This window comes from Macrotis lagotis, chromosome X (genome assembly GCF_037893015.1).
Source record: "Macrotis lagotis isolate mMagLag1 chromosome X, bilby.v1.9.chrom.fasta, whole genome shotgun sequence".
NCBI lineage: Eukaryota > Metazoa > Chordata > Mammalia > Peramelemorphia > Peramelidae > Macrotis > Macrotis lagotis.
The window spans coordinates 195268145-195290818 of NC_133666.1; the positions used below are offsets into that span (position 1 = coordinate 195268145).

The following is a 22674-nucleotide window of genomic DNA, read 5'->3' on the forward strand; positions in this document are numbered from 1 at the left end:
GATGTATTAGATATTCAGCTATTTCATTCACTTGTGGTGTGCCAAAGGCTTATCACTTAATCTCTCCAAATCTCAGTTTATCCATTTTAAAAATTGGGAAAATAGTTTTAGTACTTACCTTTTGTGCGTGAGACTACAACTTTTGTGAGAAAAGCACTTTATAAATGAAAACACTCACTAAGTAAATGTGAATTATATTGCCTGGGTACCAGGAAGCACAATGATCTAATTAATTATGTTGATATTTCCAGTTACTCTTGGTCAAAGTCATTTTATTTTATTTGTTCTTAATATCCTGAATTAGAACAATTTCTGACATCATGACTTTGGACATACTGACTTCTCTTATCCTTTTACATGTCATACCTAGAGAAAAAAGGCTGAGTATCACAAACTTCAAAAAAAGTTGTTTGTAGTAAAACAAAAAGTTCACTTGTATTTTAATATCACTTAATACAGAGAAGGAGCAGAAAGGAAGGATCACAATAATTTATTCTGGGTGTTAATTAAGAATTTTGATTTCACAAGCTTTATTACCCATGGTAATAAAAATCATATTTATACCACATTTTTCCTGCTTATGCATTAGTTGATAATTAATATGTTGATTATGAAATCTTGAGAACAATCATTTCCTTCACATTCTGGTTTCCTCCAAAGGTTGGTTCATGAAGTCTTCAATAGCTTGGTGCAAAGGAAGCCATTTTCGAATGGAGGCTTTCAAAGCTGTAATCCAACTACAAAAGGGAATTACACCAGTCACTGAACAGAATTACTTATGCAAAACGGAAGTAAAACAGATCAAATTCATTTTTAGAAATTGTGTCTCTAGGTCATTTAAGTTAGATGTCATACACTATTAGCAAAGTTAAGAGAATAGGAGTGATCATAGAAGGCATTTTTAATATCTGAGTATACAAGAAATCATTGGCAAAAAGCAAAAATTGCAGTCATGGTTAAACCTTGAGATAGTTTATCAAGTACATCCACAGATATATGGGGCACACAAAGTTGATATTGATAACATAAGTCCTTTGAGTTTCAAAAGAGCACAAAAATATCTCTCTCCAATCACCCAAGAAAAAAGCATTTTAAAATCATACATATTCTCAGAGATGTTGCACAATGCTTTCTTGCCAAGAATGTCCCATCTGACTCCTTCTTGCTAACATCCCACCCTAATTCTTCTGTATTCATGGTAGAACAGTGAGGTTTTATAAGCATTAATATCAACAATGCTTATATTGTCTCTCCTGAATAAATAAGTTGTCTGAACGAAATACTAGGTCACTCTCCTGGTTCAGATGGCCACAACTGCTTCCTTGTGGGTCTTTGGAACTTGTCTTCCCTGTTCTGATAACATAGGCATTAATAGGGAATGAACCATCTCTATATTTGTGCGGGCTGGACCAGTTTCCATAGTGCAAAAATTCTTGGGACAGCTTGCTGATCATTTTTCCTATTTCTTGTCCATTCAGAAGGTTCAGGTCACTTCATTTACTTCCACATCATAAGTAAAAATGCTTTACTGAACCCTCAGTTAGTTTTTCAGTGGATATCACTGAATCACCAGAGGTATCATAATCAGACAAATACTATTATTCCTAAACCATGAATAATTTTGGGTACCAGAACCTTGAAATATATGCTATCATGTCCTATCCTCCACCATACTGAGAAATTTATCAAGTCAATCAATCAAACAAAAACATTTATTAAGTGCCTACTCTGTGGTAGGTATTGAAATAGTTTCTTATTGGTAAAATCCACTGATGAAATTTAACTGACAGATTCTACTTTATTATTCTCTTTTCCCATCCTGAGAGACTGGAAGGCTTATATGAAAATGCTCTGACTTTCTCATTAGAGTGACTGAATAGCTCTGTCATTATTATATCAGTGACATTCACCCTAATTCTGTACAGGGAACACTGTAATCTGTCACTTGACTTGATTAGCAAGGGTGTGATAAGGAGATGATGTCAACTCATGTGGCAAAAACTTTTACAATACTAATTTAATTAATGTCCTCCCCTAGGTCTGTCTTTTGCATAGACAGAGTAGACAGCTCTCTATGTGGTATGATTAGAAGAATGGAAGAAAGACAAGACATCTTCACTCCTACATTATCTTTCCCCATATATCTCTTTTTATCCTCCTATCACTTGTCATTGGTGCCTGAAATTCCATAACTAGCACACTTTCCCTTAGGGTTAACCCATTATCTCCTGCCAAAATGGAGAGAGACCTTTATATATAGTAAATGATTTAAAGATATTTGTTGACTTGAATCTTTGGACAGACTTAATTTTGTGAACGATTAACACCATTTTGTGAACTGGTTGATTAGATCATTTATAATGTGGCAGAGATTTGGAAACACATTTCAATAAATGAGAAGCAGGAATATTAGTTGGATTTCTAGCTGTTCAGAAAGCAGAGCAACTAATAACTTTTTACTTGGCTTAATAGGTTACCCTCCAAAAAGTGAAGAAAACAGCAAGAGGAACTATTATTTTGGAATTGGTTCTGGACAAAAAAGGAGGAAATAGTTTCAAAATAGAAAGAATAGAAACAGTGGGAGGGGAAAACCCTGTGTAAGAATTTGTGATAAAGAAAAAAGACAAATTATTCATATTCTGATAGATGCATAATTTCTGGGAGAGAAGATTTAAATAGATTAAATTAAATAGAAAAATAAATATAGAAATATTAAATAGAAAATTAAATAGAAAAGATCCTTAACCAAATAATGTTGGTAAGCACTCAAGAATGAAATTCTGAAGAAACAACTCCAGTGAAGAAGAGGAGTTAGCTAAAGAGACAGATGTCTCCTGTATTTTCAGGTCCTCATCCTTTCTAGAAGCAAACCTGGGTTAGTTCAGTGTATTCTAATTGATCTTAGAACTGAAGTTTCAAAGAAGAGTGATAGAGGGAGAGAGGGATATAGAGTAGGATAGTGGAAGAGGGAGAATGGGGAAGAGAGAGAGAGAGAGAGAGAGGGAAAGAGAGAAGGAGCAAGAGAGAGGGAGGGAGAGGGAGGATGAGAGAGTGTGTCCTTTAGGATCACAAATAAAATAATCAATTAACAAACTCTTATTAAGTATCTACAAATTGATAACTTGGGAAATTATGAAATGGGGTCACACTTGGTTCTTTTGGTGCTGGTCTGGTGAATGATCATGACTGGAGGCAGGAAAATGGGTCAACTCTAATAAAGAGACTTGCTGCATGCTACTCTGACTCCAGATTGGATCTCTGCATGAGAGGAAAAGGGTGTCATGTAATTGGATAGGATGTATATAGTAGATTCAAATCTCAAAGGTTCTATAGAAATATTAGGGGGTGTCTGCTGGCAAGGTATTAGGGATGGCACAATGTCTACAAATGAAATTTTCTAGATTCAATTTGCTCCTTGTCTACTGTGAGCAAGACACTTTATTGACCCTAGGGATACAAAACAAATAACTATTCATATCTCCAAGTTATCTACTTACTCGTGGAAAAAAAAAGGTTTACTAAGAAATATCCATTCTGTTCTGATGACACAAAGTATGATCACAGTTCCTGGTGTCTGCAACTTCCCTTATGGAGAGAGCCATTGGGTCATAACTATGTCCCATTCCCTTACACTCTCCATACCAACACAGGGCTCTGTTCCAGGAGGTAAGGAATGTTTAATTTGACTTAAAAGATGGATTGATTCTAGGTTGTGGAGGACATCAAAAGCTAGTGGAGTGGTTTGTATTAACCTGGAGGCAATTGGAAGTCACTGAAGTTTATTGAATATGGTAGTGACATGTTCAGATCTGAATTTAAGGAAAATCGCTTTGACTTAAGTGTGTGTGTGTGGGAGGGATAGAGAGGAGTAGGGGACAGCCTTGAGGAAGGAAGACCATTTATTTAGAAGATCATTGCAATAATCTTGGGTTTGTTAGTCAAGGTAAGAGATCAGTTGGAGAGGAAGAAATGGCAAGATTTGACAATTTGGCAGCAAGATTTGGCTGGATTTTTGGGGGTGCAGAAGTGAGGAACTGAGGACAATTATGAGGCTATTAATGTTCAAAACTGGAAAAATGGTTGAGTCTTCCACAAAAATAGGAAACTTGGAGGAAGGGAGGAGTTTTGAGGAAATCTAATGACTTGAGTTTTGGGCATCTGGTTTGCAATGTCCAGGAGGCAATTTGTGCTGTAAGATTGAGCTTGGAGGAGAGACTGCTATATAGACAGACCTGAGATGATAATTAAACTTTTAGGAGCTACTGGGGTCAATAAGGGAGAAGGCTGAGGACAGAGCCTTGGATAAAACCTGCATTTGAGGGTGTGGTTTAGATGATGAACTAGTTAAGTAAACTGAGCAGAGGTCAGATAGGAGGGAGGAGAACCAGGAAAGAGTAGACTTAAGAAGCTTTTGAAAAGCAAACAAGAAATAGGCATTACTTTATTACATATTAGCTCACATCAAACTCTATTTCCCAGGTAGACTTACAGCCCTAGTTGTAGGTATGCTGGATCCAAGTCAAACAAGCTCCTACTCAAACACAGATTGTAATTTTTCAGGATAAGTATTTATGCCTCAGATATATGAGCTAAAGAATTTGTAATCTCATGAATCAATAAATTGATATTTACATTATATACAGAGTTCAGTATTCACAGGCTTTTTAAAGGATAAAGGGTGAATCAGTGGTAGTAATGCCTACAAGTTTGCTCCCTGAAGAGTGGCCTCATTTATTACACTGAACTAACCCAAGTTTGCTTCTAGAAAGGATGAGGACTTGAAAACACAGAAAATTTGAAGCACAGATTTGTGCTGGACTAGCAGAGGAGGAATGTGCAGAAACTAGGAATCAGAGCAGAGGCTAGTCAGGATAGCGGTTGCTGTTCAAGACAAGCAGATGGAATTGTACCAAGTCATTTGCAGGAAAGGGCTGATTGTTTGTAGACTTTCCCAAACCCTGGGGTGTGTTGATAAATGGTTTGACAAAGAATTTTCCGGGGGGGGGGGAATGTGTGTGTGTGTATACATATATATATGTATATATATATGTAAATATATATACATATATATATATATCTATAGATATATATATGTATAGATGACACATTTTAAAGTTTAATCTATATTATTAACATTTTTATATCACTTTCTTAGGTCTATAAAATTAAAAAATCAATTCCTGATTAAGGACATTTGCTAATTTCTTAAGTATAAATAATTATCCTGAAAAAATAATCAGAATCTTTATTTGAGTAGGAGCTTGTTTGACTTGGCTCCAGCATACCTACAACCAGGGTTGTAAGTCTACCTGGGAAATGGAGTTTGATGTGAGCACAAAAATGAGCATATCCCAGCATAATTATATTGCAAAGGACAGTGACTGAAGGTCATCTTTTTTTCTCATTTCTCTTCTTTCTTCCCTCCTTTAATAAAAACAGAACTGAAAGCAGCCCTTGTTGTGTCCTATTTTGTTATCCACAACTGCTAGTGATATTTTGTAAGCCTGGTTGTCTTTTTATAAATTAGTGAATTCCACTTTTCAGTGGACATGGACTTACACTAGAGAAAAAAGATGCTTGGAGGGATAATCTTAAAGGATTTTGTATTCCACAGATTATATATGCTAGGACCCTGTGATTCTAAAGTGGGAAATTAAAAGACCTCTCTGAAGATTACTGAATTACAATTTGTTTTAATGTGTGTTCTTATAAATTCCAAGAGAACACTTTCTTAGACTTCTAGAAGAGTGAGACATTGAACACAATGCTGCAAGGGTATGAGAACAGGTCCCAGATGCTAAGCTCTGCTCTTACAACTCCCAAAAAATGGAAAGTAAGGGGAGCACATATCCTTATGCTTCCTAGCAATATGTTGAGAAGAATTTGTGTTCTTCTCTTTGGAGCAACTTTGCAAAGGAATTAGGTAAAAAAATCACTGAAAGAAAGTAGTTTAGAGTATGAGGGAAAAGGCATATATAAAGATGTGGAGCCAACAAAGCTAAAATCAGATAATGGTATTGCTGGGAAGGTACCTATCTGACTAATGGAGAAGAGGACTTACCGTCTATTTTCTGTTTCATTCTCTGCGCAGAAGTAAAAAGTCTTAAACTCTTCAGATGGTGGATTAAGTTCAATAACAGATTGCTTGAAGCTAAGGACCTGTTCACTCACATTATATCCCTGAAGGTAGAGCCCACCTAAGGAGTGTAAAAGGAAAAAAAAAGAAATTAAAGGGAGTAGAGATGAATGTGACAGGAACGGAGATAGATAAAATGTGATCAAATAACATAGAACCAGAGAAAAATTAGAACTGGAGAAGGAATTTAGAAATGATCTAATCTAACTCTATCATTTTGAAGATGAGAAAACTGACCTGGGGATCTGAGGTGATTTGTTTAAAGTAAAACATTTAGTGGTAAAGCCATGATTTGAATATAAATATCGAATTCCAATTCAATGCCCTTTCTTTTACAAGAAGTGAATGTCAAGCCTATATGTTTTAAAAGAACAAAGAAGGAGATCTCTGAAATCATAGCATAGGCAACAATTAAATAAAATTTTCATATTTTCAATAGTTTAAAGACATTGATTGCTATTTGATAAAAATTAGAATGATGGAACTATTCACAATCATACCTTTTGAATTTCAAATGAATTTAAAACATTTTAAATATTAAAATTATAAGGTATTCATTTAACATTATGTGGATAACTTGACATTAAAATGATGTTTGGTGTGTATTTTGAAAGACAAATCTTTTCTCATGTTTCTTTTGTTTCATATTTGATGAACTCAAGAAACTATAACAAACAACAAAAACCTAAACCAAAAATCAGGAAATGTTGGTGAGGTCTAAGTTTATATGGAAATAAATATGAGGTATAATGAATTGGTAATTTCATGAATCAATAGATTAATATTTATATTATATGCAAAATTCAGAGTTTGAAGATTTTTCATTGTTGCTTGTTTTGTTTTTATTTTTTAATGATGAAGGTTGAAACATTTGTAATCTTGCCTGAAAATTTTCAGGAACAAAATTATATATCCCTGAGCATAGGTATCAAAAGTCAAGCTTGAGGAAGGGAAGACCTACAGAAGTGGGAGACATAATAACTATCTTCCAATATTTGGAGTTCTGACCCATAGAAGAAGTATTAGATTTTTCTGCTTAGCCCCCTAAGTGAGAATTACAAAATGACTAATTTGGGCCCAAAGTAAAAAAATCCCTTTTAACAATTAGAGTTGCTCAAATGTAAAATTGTCATTTCAATAGTTGGTCAGTTCCCCTTCTTTGGAAGTCATTAAACAAAGGATCAATAATTATCTGTTGGGTGTTTTGTTTTGTTTTGTTTTGTTTTTTAGGGAGGATTCCTCTTGAGTTGGATAGAAGACATTTGGAGTTCTTCCCATTTTGGTATTTCTTTGGTTCTATGATATTGCTTGGCCAAATTTTATTTTCTTTTTAAGGGGAAAAAAAGGGGGATCTCTTTCTACCAAAAGATACTGATATAAAAAGTTTTAATATTGAATTTTTTAAAAATTTAAGGCAATAGGGTTAAGTGACTTGCCCAAGGTCACACAGCTGGGCAATTATTAAGTGTCTGAAGCTGGATTTGAACTCAGGTCCTCCTGACTCCAGGGCTGGTACTCTATCTACTGCACCACCTAGCCACCCCTTTAATATTGAATTCTTGTGAACATTTGCTAGCAATGTGATCAGTCATTCATTTTCTTTTCTAAGCCTCAGGTTTATCATCTAAAAAACAGGCTAAACTAGATATTTTTAGATCCTTGCTCATATAGTGTTTCAGGAAGATCAAATATAATGCCCTTTGTAAATCTTATGAAAGTATAAAAATATCAATTATTATTACTATTACTCTCAGTCATCGCCACAGGAAATAATTATGGGTTTATTGAGCAAAGCATGTGCGCATGCATACACACATACACACACACACACACACACACACACACACACACACGAAATAAATTGTAGAAGCTGCCACAAAGGATTGCATTCATTCATTATCTTATAAATACCTAGGAAAATACCTACTTTACAATAATATTGCATATAATATTTAAGTATTTTCATTATAGACAAAACTATTTCCTCAAGCACCATGACAAAATGTTGATCCTAAAATATTTGGGGATATTATTTTAAATAATTGTCACCATACAAATATTAGTAATTTCCAAAATATAAAGACCTAGTAGATGGTTAAAATGATGTGAGTATAGGCCATGACATTATGTTTATTATTATTTCATTCTTATCATTTTTTCTATACAGTTAAGATTGAAATAGTTCAAGGACAAGTTAATATATTGCTATTATTCTTTTATATTTTATGTTCTTTAAACAAGAGTGTAAAAAATTTGCCTTTGTGGGATGGCTAGGTTGCACAGCGGATAGAGCACCGGCCCTGGAGTCAGAAGGACCTGAGTTCAAATCCGACCTCAGACGCTTAATGATTACCTAGCTGTGTGGCCTTGGGCAAACCACTTAACCCCATTTGCCTTGAAAAAACTAAAAAAAATTGCTTTTGTAGCTGAACAAAAGTATTAGGATGCAACCTCATCATTTCATTTCATGTAGTCTGGAGATAATTAGTTTTTGTTATGATGCCATCTATTTAAAACATTGTTGAGTTTTTATGAATCAACAATCTTAAATATTTATGGATTAATAGACCATTGTGACCTATATTTTAGTTTGATAATGAAAATGTTCCAGTAATTTTTCAGTATATCTTAAAATTTGTATTTGTAGTATGGAGATTTGCTGTCTGTAGTCCATGAATAATTGAGAAGTGCTAATGTATAATTTTAGCTATCCAGTCAAATTTAGGTATTAGGTAGGTGATTTACACCTTTTAGTTATATATGCTGTATAGTTCTTATCACTTGCTTACTTGATCTATATTCCTCTCTTACTAATCTCTCTTTAAAGATAAGGTTTCTTTTAATTTTGTTTTTAGGTTTTTTCAAGGTAAATGGGTTAAGTGTCTTGCCCAAAGCCACACAGCTAGGTAATCATTAAGCATCTGAGGCTGGATTTGAACTCAGGTCCTCCTGACTCCAGGACCAGTGCTCTATCTGCTGTGCCACCTAGCTGCACCATTTTAATTTCTAATGGTAATAACCTGGACCTTAAGAAACAAATATACATGACCCAACCTTCTGTTTGATGTTTCTTTGTTGCTATATTGTTGACTGAATTAATTTCCATTTTTCTGATGAAGGGTCTTTTGATTCCATTCTTGGAATGAAACCATTTTATAGGTTCTTTCCAGTAATAAATCATATTCATTTATATTTGGAAAATACAAAGTCATATACTTTATTAACTATAATTTTTGCTTGGAGAAACAAGGTACTTGATGTCAGCTTGCTCCAAAATATTTCTGTATTATATCTATTTATCATATACTCTAAGAATATTTATCATTTTCTTCCTCTTTTTATGGTGTTAATTTATCTATAAACTGCTTTAGACTGATGGCTCCTACACTTTCATGAACATCATGTATGTTTTTAATTAGAACACCTTTCAAACCTGTTATGTTCTGTATCTATTTTACAGTTCCCACAATGTACATCACAACTGGCATTGAATAGCTGTTAATTGCTTTAAACCACGTGTTTTTTGTTTAATAATGGGATAAATTCCATTCAGGATATCAATTTCTCAGCATATTCAGCAAAATTCTTCTCTTTGATTTCTTATTCTTGTTGTGTCTGATCTGGAGGACTTTGTCATTATCATTGTCATCCTGTTCTTTTTCATTTTCTCTGGAGTTCATGCAGCAAATGTCCTAGGACAAGTAATCCTCTTCTCTCTCTCTCTCTCTCTCTCTCTCTCTCTCTCTCTCTCTCTCTCTCTCTCTCTCTCTCACACACACACACACACACACACACACACACACACATATTTGTGGAACTGTTACATCTGTGGATAGTGGATAGAACAATTGCAAAATAATGGCTGTAAAATAATCTTCTAAGGCTCATCTGGGGCATTTTGGAACAACTCTAGTAGTTTACAATAACAGAGATGATCTATACCTCAGTGTATTTCCACCTAATTTTGATTACTTCAGCTTAATCATTGTGTTTCAGAAACTTGGAGATTATGTACATTTGGTATGGCAATATCAATTAAAAACATTGTTCTTAAATTTTTGTGTATCATGGTTATGCCTGTAATAATGGTGCAATCCCTTTTTCTCCCCATGGGAAGTGTTTTATTGTGTCTTACTATGAAGTAAACACAATTAGTTTGTTACCACATAATTGAACCAGAAGATTATCTCCAAAAATTAAATTATACTTATATACTGAGCTGAGTAGCTCACATTTTTTTATAATTTACAAAAGGTTCTAAGTTGGAATCTCCTTCTGAGTGCCTTGATACTAAAAGTGTAGTTGCAAGATAAGGAATTAATTCATTCCACTTTCTTGCATCCTGTTTGGACTAAAAACTAAGAATCTTTCTCCTAAACCTCTATCCTCATCATTTGGATCATGTTGCTTTATTGTTCCCCTTTACTTTCTCTACTCTGACTTCTTTCCTCATTTTAAAAAAAATAATAGAAATTTATTTTCTTTCTTTATGTCTTATCCCTCTACCATTTAAAAAGAAAAGAAAAACAATTCTTTATAATATAACAAACAGAGTCAGGCAAAACAAATTCCCTCATTTTCTGTAGTCAAAAAATGTCTCATTCTGTATTATGTATCCCTACCTCTCTGACAGGATTTGGATGTCGTATTTTATCATTGGTCTTTTGGTATCGGGAATGGTCATTATATTAATCAAATTCTTAGAACTTTCATAGTTGTTAGTCTTTACAATGCTGTTATTGAATAAAAATCCAGTTCTGCACATTTGGTTCTTCGTTTGTAGACTTTTCAAAATTGTTTGTTTTTTTAATATTGATTTTAAAATACAGTAAAAATTGTTCTGGTTCTGCTTACCTTTCTTTACATCAATTTTTACAAATCTTTCCTTGACTCTTTGAAATCATCTTTCTCCTCATTTGTTATTGCACAGTAGTATTTCATCATATTTCCTATAACAAAAAATTTTCAGACATTTTCCAGATGGTAAGCATTTTTTTTAGTTTTTAGACTTTTAGCACCAAGAAATGAGATGCTTACTTTTTTGTAATAAGGACCTTATCTTTTTTCCTTAATATCTTTGGATTTAGGTCTAGCAGTGGCATATTTGGGTCAAAGAGTGTGCAGCTCCTATTGGTAAAAGCCATAATGTGGACTCTTTAAGCAATAAAAGTCATGAATAATGTAGATTTCCTAGCAAAAGTTTCTCTTGGTGAAAGTCATAATAATAATAATAATTATTATTATTATTATTATTATTGTGGTAATAGTAATAATGATAATTATAATAATAATAACATGGAGTCCCTAACAAAGAAAGGCACGAATAATGTAAACTAAGATTAATGTAAGTCAAAAGCAAGCTCACTGACCAGAACATGACTGGGACATAGTCAGTAAATGTTTGATCCATAGTATTGCAAGCCTTGGACTCCAGTCCAAACAGCACTGATAGGGTACCCAGGTATCTAGGATACAATCTCTGTTCTGAACAGACTAAACACCAAATTATCAGCTGATATGCACTAAAATACTTTATAACTCCTCCTTCCTATGTCTGATTTCTATAATTACCATGGGGGTTTAGTTTGATCTTTGGGGGAATTCGTATGTTGTTGTCTGGCAGCCACCCTAGCCTACTCCAATGTGAATTTTCCATTTTGACCACTTAACTACCTATATAATCAATGTGGAACTCCCCGAACTCTTTCTTTGGTATCATGTTATATTCCTTGTTTGTGGGAGAACTTTGAATGTCCAAGAAAAAGGACATGAACTGTTTAGTAATTTGAGTGTATAGTTTCAAATTGCTTTCCAAAAGGATTGTATTCATCCACAAGTCCACTAATAGTGGATCAATGGATGTGGTTTTGCATTATCCCTCCAAGATTTTATTCATTTTTTGTCATCTTTACTATTTAATGGGTGTGATATGGAACTACAGACTTACTTTAATTTATAATATCCTAATTATTAGGATTTGGAGCCTGAAAACATATAGCTAACTATATAACCCTGAGACCTGCCTATCCATCTCTGAAGACCATCAATTTACTGACTAAGATCTTCAAAATGTTTTAGGATGAAGATCATCTTTTGATCCACTAAGGAAAGCAAGCTTCAGTTGTATAATTCTGGCCAGGTCATGTCTTGCTATAGAGTCAAGGTGCTAATTTTTTTTTCCTCAGCCTACAGGAATAGGTTGAACAATTTTGACTTTCCTATTTTCTTTCATGATCTACATCAATTAAGAAGTCCAGGATCTTGTCTTTAAATTCTGATTCAAACAACCTGATTTAGAGTCATCATTATAAACTTTCTCATTTCTATAAAGAAATCTGTATAGCAATCATTAATGTTTTTCGGTTGACTTTTTGATGCTTGAGTTTATATTGGTTTCTCATAGAGGTTTTTTGGTTTTCATTCTTGGATATTAGTTGTTTCAGAGACTCTTGTTTCTTGATGTTATATGATGGATAAAAAAGGTATCTAGTGACCCAGAAGAGTTTTCATAATAATGATGCTTAAAGGGGCGGCTAGGTGGCACAGTGGATAAAGCACAGGCCTTGGAGTCAGTAGTACCTGGGTTCAAATCCGGTCTCAGACACTTAATAATTACCTAGATGTGTGGCCTTGGGCAAGCCACTTAACCCCATCTGCCTTGCAAAAACCTAAAAAAATAAAAAAAATAATGATTCTTAAAACGCTGTGTCAAATACGCAACCTTTCTTTACTTGCTTCTTCTCATTCCTCTCCCAGAAACACCTTAATGTCCCATGCAAATATGGAAAAAAGACAAGTCTTTGTCACCTATATGTTGTCTGTCCTATGCTAATATGTTGACAAAGAGTTGTTAAAGAGGTAATATTTACATTTAAGGAAGTCTGTCAGGGAAGATGGTGCTATTCTGAAACAGAATGGTTTAGGGATTGAAGAATAGAAGTAAGAATTCCTTTCTTAGAGGTAATGTCTTCAAATTCAAATTCTGAATAATCTGTTTTTCAGAGAACCTGTTTTAAGTCAACATTTTGGTTAAATAGAAATATTTTAGAAAGAGCCAGATTATTTTTCTATAAACTATAAGTATTAAAAACTTTATAAAATAATTCTTTAAAAATTATAGAGCTTAATCAGTACCAATGATATATTTTAACCAAATGGCATAAGTCAATATGAAATAGTACTTTCTACCCAGGTCTGCTAAATGGAGCTGAAAGTAAAATGTAGGATTAGAAGTAGATGTAGAGGGGCAGCCAGGTAGTACAGTGGATAGAGCACCGGCCCTGGAGTCAGGAGTACCTGAGTTCAAATCCAGCCTCAGACACTTAATAATTACCTAGCTGTGTGGCCTTGGGCAAGCCACTTAACCCCAGTGCCTTGCAAAAAGTAAAAAAAAAAAGTAGATGTAGAAAGTTGGATTATAGGTTATTCATCTCTACAAACCATTTGTTATTCAGACAATGATTATGGTCCAGTTCTGGAACAATTTACTGACTAAGGTCTTCAAAATGCTTTAGGATAAGGATCTAATCATCATCTGACCCATTAAAGAAAGCAAATTTCTGATGTATAATTCTGGCCAGTAGGTCATGTCTTGCTAGATAGTCAAGGTGCTAATTTTTTCTCAGTCCACATCTCCAATCATTCTCAGCCTTTTACCTGTCTTTCTTTCTCCATCTCCTTCAGGAGCATATTGGATGACATGAACAAACCAAGAATTGGACAATGGAGATAATACATATGCTTTCAGAGAACATAAGTATTTTGTGAGATCTTCTAGAGTCTTAGAGAATTCCTCCCCCTACTTAGGTCACAATCAAATTGCTTTCATTTATGCTCTCAGAAAAAGAACTTGTTCATAAATATCATGGCCAAAAGCAGATAAAGGTTCATCTCAGGGAGAAGGAAGGAAAGGGAGTAAAGAAGAGAATCTGAAATTCAAATCTTTAAAAAGTTGATACAGCAAATAATTGGGGGCGGCTAGGTGGCTCAGTGGATAAAGCATCAGCCCTGGAGTCAGGAGTACCTGGGTTCAAATCCAGTCTCAGACACATAATAATTACATAGCCATGTGGCCTTGGGCAAGCCACTTAACCCCATTTGCCTTGCAAAAAAACCCCTTAAAAAATAAAAAACAAATAATTGGGGAAAAATAAAATACTGTATTAAGTAAAATTATGGTGAAGCATATTTGAATGATCTGGAGGTTGTAGGAATAGCTTGCTAAACTATAGAATCAGTAATGATGCTTACTGTATTTCTGGCAATTACCCTTTAATGTTTACCAGCTGATTATCAGCTCCAAAGAATTTATTTACCTATGTACTAATGGTTTTTGGGTGAATGAGATGGAATATTCAAAGGGTGAGGGGGAAGGATGGGTAGTGTAGCATAGAAAAATCTGATTTGACTTGGGGTTACTTATCCATGTGGTCTGTTCTTTTCAGATAGTGATTACCATTGTTAGATGCAAATTTGATGATATTAAAAATGAATTCTAGATGATTTCTCATTTAGATTTTAGGCTACTAAAATCTCATTGTTTTCTGTTAGTACTTCAAGGAGAACAAGTTGGGAACTACTATTATATGTAATGATGCTAAATTCAAAAAATTATCAGAGTGGCAAGAAAGGCTTGGGGATTTTAGGATTAATTTTTTTCTCATTCCATAACAATCAGTTCAGTTATTTTTAAATTTCTTTTAAACAATCTGGCATACCTACCTGTAGCCTGAGTGGAACGAATACTGCTATAGAAATACAGACAGCCATCCTTCAGAATGCAGTAATACTGGGCCCAAACATCCTGATTCCTATCCAGCTGGTGTAGAAGACCTAGACACTCTGGGTTCTTGATGGCCAGGGGTGGAAGACTGCTGTTGTGCAGTGTTACATCTATCCAGACATGATTCTGCATATTCAACATAAAGGAATAATTTAAGATACAAAATTGAAGAGATACATAAGAGTCATTAAAAAAATCTTGGGCTTATATATTGGAAAGGACCTCAGTTATCATTAGGCCATTGTTGATCAGTCAGTTATCTGTGGCCAGTGTTTCATGACTTCATTTGGGCAAAGATCTAGAGTTATTTGCCATTTTCTTCTCCAGCTCATTTCACAGATGAGGAAACTGAGTCAAACAGAGTTAAGTGACTTGCCTAGGGTCTTAAAATTAGTAAGTTTTCCATGATTTTTAGCATAATGTTTTTATCCATGCTTTCAATGAGGACAAAAATGCAAATGATAATTTATTCTGGTAAATTATAGTGACTGTAAATTATTTAACTTGAAAAGGCCATAATTCAAGACTGAAGTGGAAGAAGAGTTGGTGTGAGACTTTTTGTTTGCTTATGGTTATGTGCTCATTGCAGCCTCTGAGGCTAATATGCAATGGATCAGCTCTCTGCTGCAAGAAAACAGAGGTTTTCCATCATACAGCACTACACCATCCATGTGTGGAATCATTAATTACATCAAATGGAGAAATTTTGAATGCTATGGATAAATTCACTTACTTTGGCAGTATAGTTATCACTTCCACAATGCAGAGATGGAGATCCTAATCTCTTTTGATCTGGAAAATTCTTGTAAAAATTTTTGACCCTCCCTTCTTACCAGAGAAGTTTGATTTTTTCTTTTTTAATTCTAAAATTTGGGTTGACATTATAATACTATATACACATTTTATGAATTTTTGAGTTTCTAAACTTTATCTATATTGTCTGCCGGCCTTTGTGTGTCATCTTCAATTTCTGCAAAGCCCCCCCAAGTTCCCATTTAATTTCTTATGTCAGTCCATGATACATCAAAATTATGATAGGGGACAGTCATGATGTGGAAGGGCTAACTGTATACTTTCCAAGTATGTACACATAGATGATAAAACACATGTTTTGCCAGAGCTAGCTTAGTGTTTGGGAGACTCTGAAGGAAAGAAGTGGGAGAGAAGAGGACTGCCTACCAAATTGAAGGTTTACAGAGCTGTTGTGTTGGCCTCATTGTTGTATACCTTTGAAACCTAGAGGGTATAAAATAGAGCCTTGCCAAGAAACTGAATCACTCGCATTTGGATTGTCTTAGGAAGATTTTGAAAATCATCTGGAAAAATAAGGTAATAAACATTGAGATCCTTTTTCAAGCTGAACTGCCATGCATTCTAACTCTATTGCAGAGAGCACAACTCCAAAAGCCTGGTGTGTTCAAATGTCAGACCAGGGATGTGCAGTAAGAGGGTGGCAGATGAAGCAGAACTAGGTCTTGCCTCTTATTGCAAAGGGTTGTAAGGGACAGATATAAGGCCTCAACCCTTCATAATCAGAGATGAGGCTCTTGAGATCTCCCAGAAGAACTTTGGAATCAATTGTGAGACATGGGAGACCGTGGCACAGGACTCCCCATATCAAAGAAGGTGAAAAAGAATTGCAGTAGCAATTTTTTTGAAACAAAAACAACAGTAAATGTGAGATTAGCAAATTTAAAACCTTCACCACTCCAAGTATTCTATTTGTACCTAATCTGTGGTAAATAGAGCTTTATGAATTTGTATTTGGTCAGATCAACCACAGTTAGATATATTATATCTAGATCCCAATATAGTGATATCATTTTAGTCCTTGAGAACAGAGGACAATGATTAACCAAGTATCTAAGGACAGAACTGAACTCACAAAGACTTCAGGTTCAATACTATGCACTTTGTATTACAAATTGCCAGAGAAGAATTCTATTTTGGGCAGATAAGCAATGTTTGAAAAATCAGTCTCGGGGTGGCTAGGTAGCACAGTAGAACACTGGCCCTAGAGTCAGGAGTACCTGAGTTAAAATCCAGCCTCAGACACTTAATAATTACCTAGCTGTGTGTCTTGACTTCTTGATTTTGATCTTGACTATGAAATCCTTTTCTGTCTCTCTGGACTGGGTTTTTGGGTTTAATTTCCTTGTGAACTCTAGTTTGCCCTCTAGAGAGAAGTCATCTTTCTTAGCATCCTGATCACAATTCGGTGGTGTGCTTTTCCTAGGGGATATCTTTTCTTGCTCTGTTCATTGCTTTCTAGTCTCTGGAAAAGATTGTCTCCTTTGTCTACAGAATAGAAAAGGTTTCTCAAAAATATGAACTGGAGCCATTGGCCTTGCAAAAGTTTGTGCAGTTTTTTATTAGGTTACTATCCAAATCTTTTGCAATCTGTTTTATAATTATCAAAAGTATATATTATAAGAAATATTATGTAGATGTCAATGAGTTTAAACATATTTTCCCCTTTGATTTTGATTTCAGTATGCCAATAAGTCTCTTAACATAATTATTTTAAAGCATTTTGGCTCTGGAATTTTCAATGCTAAGACAATTCCTTTTGGTATATAGGGATTAAATTAGAATTGAACTGTTTTTGCCGTAAATCTGTCGTTTCATCCAATGTGCTAGCTTTTCCTCCCAAAGCTGTATAATCTTCAATTCTGTTGAGCAGGCCCTCTGTGCCTTTATCCTAATCATTGCTAAAACAAAGAGACAAGCATAGATCCCTGGGGCATACCAAGCTGACATTCAACTTAATAGTTGATGATGATGATGATGATGATGATGATAATAAATTCTTTATCTTATTAAATCATATTAGTTCTTTATAAATCATAGGTTCCAATTCCCTATTAGCCATTTCCCTTCCATCATTTCCAATGCAAAAAAACCATTGTTTTTGAAGAAAAAAATAGAAAAAAAGAAACAAGAAGTTCTATCTTTTCTCTGTGGTCTGTTTTTGTAGTTTCATCTATCTCAAGTTAAGTGGTACAGTGGTTAGAGTCCCAGACCTGAACTCAGGAAGACTCATCTTTCTGGTCTCAGACAATTACTAATTGTGTGATCCTAGGCAAGTTACTTAATCCTATTTTCTTCAGTTTTCTCATCTGTAAAATAAGCTGGAGAAGGAAATGGCAAACCTCCCCAGTATCTTTGCAAGAAAACCCCCAAAAGGGTCAAAAATAGTTAGACATGACTGAAATGACTGAACAACAAAAATTTCAATCAGTGTTTCTATCCGTTTTTGATCCTTTTTTTCAGCATAGCTTAAGTCAGTTTGTTGTCCTTAGCTTCCAAGAGCTTTCAATCAGCCTCATTCATTCTGAATCTCAGTTTTTATAGGATTGTAATAGTTTTATAAATTCATCCTCTGTTACTTGTCCTTGCATCTATATTCTATAATTATTATTAATTTTTTTTTAAAAAATCTAAGTTGTTTGGTGCTATATGTGTGTGTGTGTGTGTTTGTGTGTGTGTATTGATGTCTTTAGAAAGCTCCCATTTTCCCTCTTTATTTCATTTTAAAGAGCTACTAGTCTCTCCTAGGCTAAATTTCCCTTCTGATTTTTAGTTCATACATTCCTACCTAAATTTATTCTTTAAAGACAAGCTTAAAGAATAGACTTTTAATTGCATTAGTATAGGGAACTCCTCAGTGAGGAAACTCCCTTTATTAATATAGATTGATCTCTTCTTTGCAGTTCATAGTATTATAGCGTTGCCTAGAGCATGAAGGTGAAATGATTTGTATAGGGTTACATATTTTATGTGTCAGAGATAGGACTTGAATTCAGGTCTTCTTAGTTTTAAGAACAGCTCTCTAACCAATTCATCTTGTTATCTAACTTTTTTTCTGGATCCTTTGAAATCTGAGTGTGCCCATTTCTGGTTTTTTTCTCTTCTTCTATCACAATGACTAGTTGTTTTCTCCCAATGTTCCCAACAACTAGTCCTTGCTTGTTAGTGAAAATCTGATTGAAAATAAATTTTCTCCTTCTTGTTTTTTCCTACTTTTGAAGGCAAGTCATTTGAACAAGTCAAGAACTTTAACTGCTTATGTATATGTGTGTAGAGACAGAGATAGAGAAATAAATGGATAGATGAGAGAGAAGATCCATTAGATATTAAATAAATCTTTATTGTATCACATCTCTGTGTCTGACATGATGTGTTTTCAGAATTCCTCACTTTTTCTTACTATCCAAGTAGGTTACAATATAGTTTGATGAAAATTCTAGTATTATATTATGTGATAATAGTTAATGGCAGAGTTGAAAAAGAACCTAAATCTCTTTCAGTCCAGTGCTGGTTTAATTATATCACTCCCATTTTCCACTGCCCACACTTTGACATCTCTTTTCTCCAGTGCATAGCATTTTTCTTTGCTCTAAATATATTAAAAGAATAAATGTTCTTTTATAGTGAAAAATCAGGGGGTGGTATGTGGGAATGGAAAGGGGGCCTCAGCACAGAAAGTGCCAAAATTCTTTCCACATGTGAATACCTACCAATGGATTAGTTGCAGTTTGGGTTTTAATTTGTGTCTGAAGATATTTCTAAGATATATTTTGTGAGCAGAGTATATAGCCTGGCTATTATATACCTCCCTCCAATTAAAAAAAATATTCTTCCTTTAAATTTTGAGTTTCAAATTCTCTCCTTCCTTCCAGTCCCTAACCTACCCACTGAAAAGTTAAGGAATATGATATTCATTATACAAGTGAAATCACGCAAAACATTTCCATATTAGCGTCAGAAAAAGTAGAAAAATAAAGTGAGAAAATTATACTTCAATTTGCACCCTGAATTCATTAGTTCTCTCTCCAGAGGTAGAGAGCATTTTTCATCATGAGTTCTTAAAAAGTATTTGTGTCAGTTTATTAATCAGAATAGCTAAGTCTTTCACAGCTGATCATCATTACAATGATCTCTTGGTACTGCTCACTTCACTTTGTACTGGTTCCGATGGGTCTTTCCCCCACCTTTTTTATAGTATGATAGTGTTCCATCAAAACCATATTCCATAACTTGTTCAGTTATTCCCAAGTTGATGGGCATCCTCTCAATTTCCAATTTTCTACTTCCTTAAAAAAGAGCTACTATAAATATTTTTGTACATAGTCCTTTTTTTCTTTTCATTTGATCTCTTTGAGATATAGACCTAGGAGTGGTATTGATGAGCCAAAGGGTATGTATAGTTTTATAAGTCTTTGGGCATATTTTTAAATTGTTCTTCAGAATTGTTCAACCTGTTCACAAATCCACCAACAATTCATTAGTACATCCATTTTTCCATATTCCTTCCAGCATTTGTCATTTCTAAGAGGTGTGAGATGGTATCTTAGAATAGTTTCAATATGAAGTTTTCTAATCAATAGTAAATGAAAGCATTTTTTTATGTGACTATATATAGCTTTGATTTCTTCTTCTGAAAACTGACTATATCCTTTGACCATTTATCAGTTGGCTCTTATATTTTAGAAATTTGACTCAGTTTCCTATAAATTCGTTTGTGGTTACTTTTTTAGTAAATTGTGGTTAACCCTGATTATATCTTCTATTTAGGTCTACTTTTGATTTGTTTTGATGGGATCATTATCGCTACTCTGCTTGTTTTTTAACTTTAGTTGAAGCATAATACAGTGTGCTTCAGATCCACACTTTAATTCTGTTTTTAAGTGTCTTTCTTTTTCAAGTGTAACTTTTATAAACAACATAATTGTTGGATTCTGGTTTCTAATATTTTTTGCTATCTGCTCAAATTTATTCTATTAACATTCACCATTATGATTATTAACTGTGTATTTCCCTTTATACTAATTTGTTTATCTTTCTTTCTCTTTAGACTGTTCCTTCTCAAATCTATTTTGCTTCTAATCACCGCCTCTCTGAATGTGCCCTCTTCTTTTCTCTTATTTCTTTCTCCTAATCCTTCTCTATTTGTTGATAGATTTTTAATACCCAACTGAGTGTATGTATGTATGTATGTATATATATATATATATATATATATATTTAACTCTTTAAACAAATTTATATGAAAACAAAGTTCAAGCATTGCCCTCTGTACTCCAACTCTGTAAAAATTCTTCCTTGTACACTTTTTGTTTGATAATTTTCCGCATTCTTCTCATTCTTCTTTCTTACTCCTATATTTTATTAACTCACACCCATACCTTCTGTTTACATAGACTCATTCTAAACATCCCACGGATGATAAAGTCCTTAGGAGTTTCATGTATCCCTCTTTTCCATTTATACAAAAGAAACTGAAAAATAGCTGGTTGTGCTGGAACCAATTCTAATTAGCTTTCGCCATATCAGAAAGTGATACAAATCAAATCTTAATTTATTGTTTTATTTATTGTTTAGACCTATGAAAATGTTATAGGGAAGTTTAAATTTAAAAGGGTCCATTTACATGGTTTTTTCCTCCCAGGGAGAGGTTGTTAAACATTTGTTTAACATTTATGAGCACTCTACTGTATTGCTTTATAAATGTTTGACTTTAGGAAGAGTAAAATAGAAAGTTTCTAGGAGTGAAGTTGTAACTAGATTAGAGGTCTGGTGCTTAGAAGATAATGATATAATAAAAATAATAGTAATAATAATAATAATAACTGGAATTACATGATGCTTTAAGCTTTATCATGACCAATAGTATCAAAGTTTGGTGACAGGGGCAGCTAGATGGCACAATGGATAGAGCACCAGCCCTGGAGTCAGGAGTACCTGAGTTCAAATCCAGCCTCTTAATAATACTTAATAATTACCTAGCTGTGTGGCCTTGGGCAAGCCACTTAACCCCATTTGCCTTTCAACAAACCTAGAAAAAGGAAATGTCAAAAAGGTTGATGACAAGTGGAAAAGATACAGTAGCTTTGGAGGTGAATGAGGTGTCTGTCCAAGAGATGGAAAGATTGCTCCCTTCTAAGGGTTTGGATGTGGGGGAACTGGACTCTAGGGCCAGGCTCTGTGATCTGCTTCTTTAGCTTCAATAAGTATTACCTACTCCAGTTAGTGTGCTTGTCCTGCTTGGCACACTGTAAATGCTTAATAAATGGCTGCTGAGAGGGTAAAATAGAAATTGAAAGAATCCACCTATCACCACCAGAAAAATATCCCAAAATGAGAACTGCCAGAGTTCTCTGGCAGAACTGCCAAAATTTCAGAACTTCCAAGTCAAGGTGAAAATATTACTAGCAGTCAGAAAGAAGCAATTAAAATATCAAAGAGTTACATCAGGATAACACAAGATTTAACAACTTCTACATTAAGGACTCATAGAGCTTGGAAGATGATATTCTGGAAGGCAAAAGAGCTTAGAATGCAACCAAGAATCAACTACCCAGCAAAACTAAACATACTCTTTCAGGGGAAAGATAGACATTAAACGAAATAGGGGATTTTCAAACTTTCCTGATGAAATTGTAAGAGTTAAATATGAAGTTTGATCTTTAATTACAGGACTCAGTTGAAGTATAAAGAGGGTGAATGGGAAGAGTAAATTATGAGGGACTTGATGTTGAACTGCTTGTATTCCTGCATGGGGAAATGATACTGATGACTCATATGAACCTTCTCATTTATTAGGTCAGTTATAAGGAGCATATATAGATAAGGTACAGGAAGGAGTTGAATTTGAAAGTATAATATATTACAAAGCTAGAGTTAATGAGTGAAAAAGGAATATACTGGGAGAAAAGGAAAGGAGAGGAAGAATGGGTTAAGTTATTTCATATAA

The 22674-nt window shown here is 34.3% G+C and overlaps 1 protein-coding gene across 1 annotated transcript in view; it reads right to left on the reverse strand.

Moving 5' to 3' along the window:
• Positions 1-484: 484 nt before the first annotated feature.
• LOC141499897 (uncharacterized) overlaps positions 485-22674 on the reverse strand; it is a 140998-nt gene continuing 118808 nt past the window's right edge. The window contains exons 10-12 of the mRNA XM_074202683.1: positions 14858-15044; positions 6062-6197; positions 485-737 (exon numbers count right to left, since the gene is read on the reverse strand). Coding sequence (XP_074058784.1) covers positions 638-737; positions 6062-6197; positions 14858-15044 — 423 coding nt within the window. The 3' untranslated portion in view covers positions 485-637. The remainder of the gene's footprint in view (positions 738-6061; positions 6198-14857; positions 15045-22674) is intronic.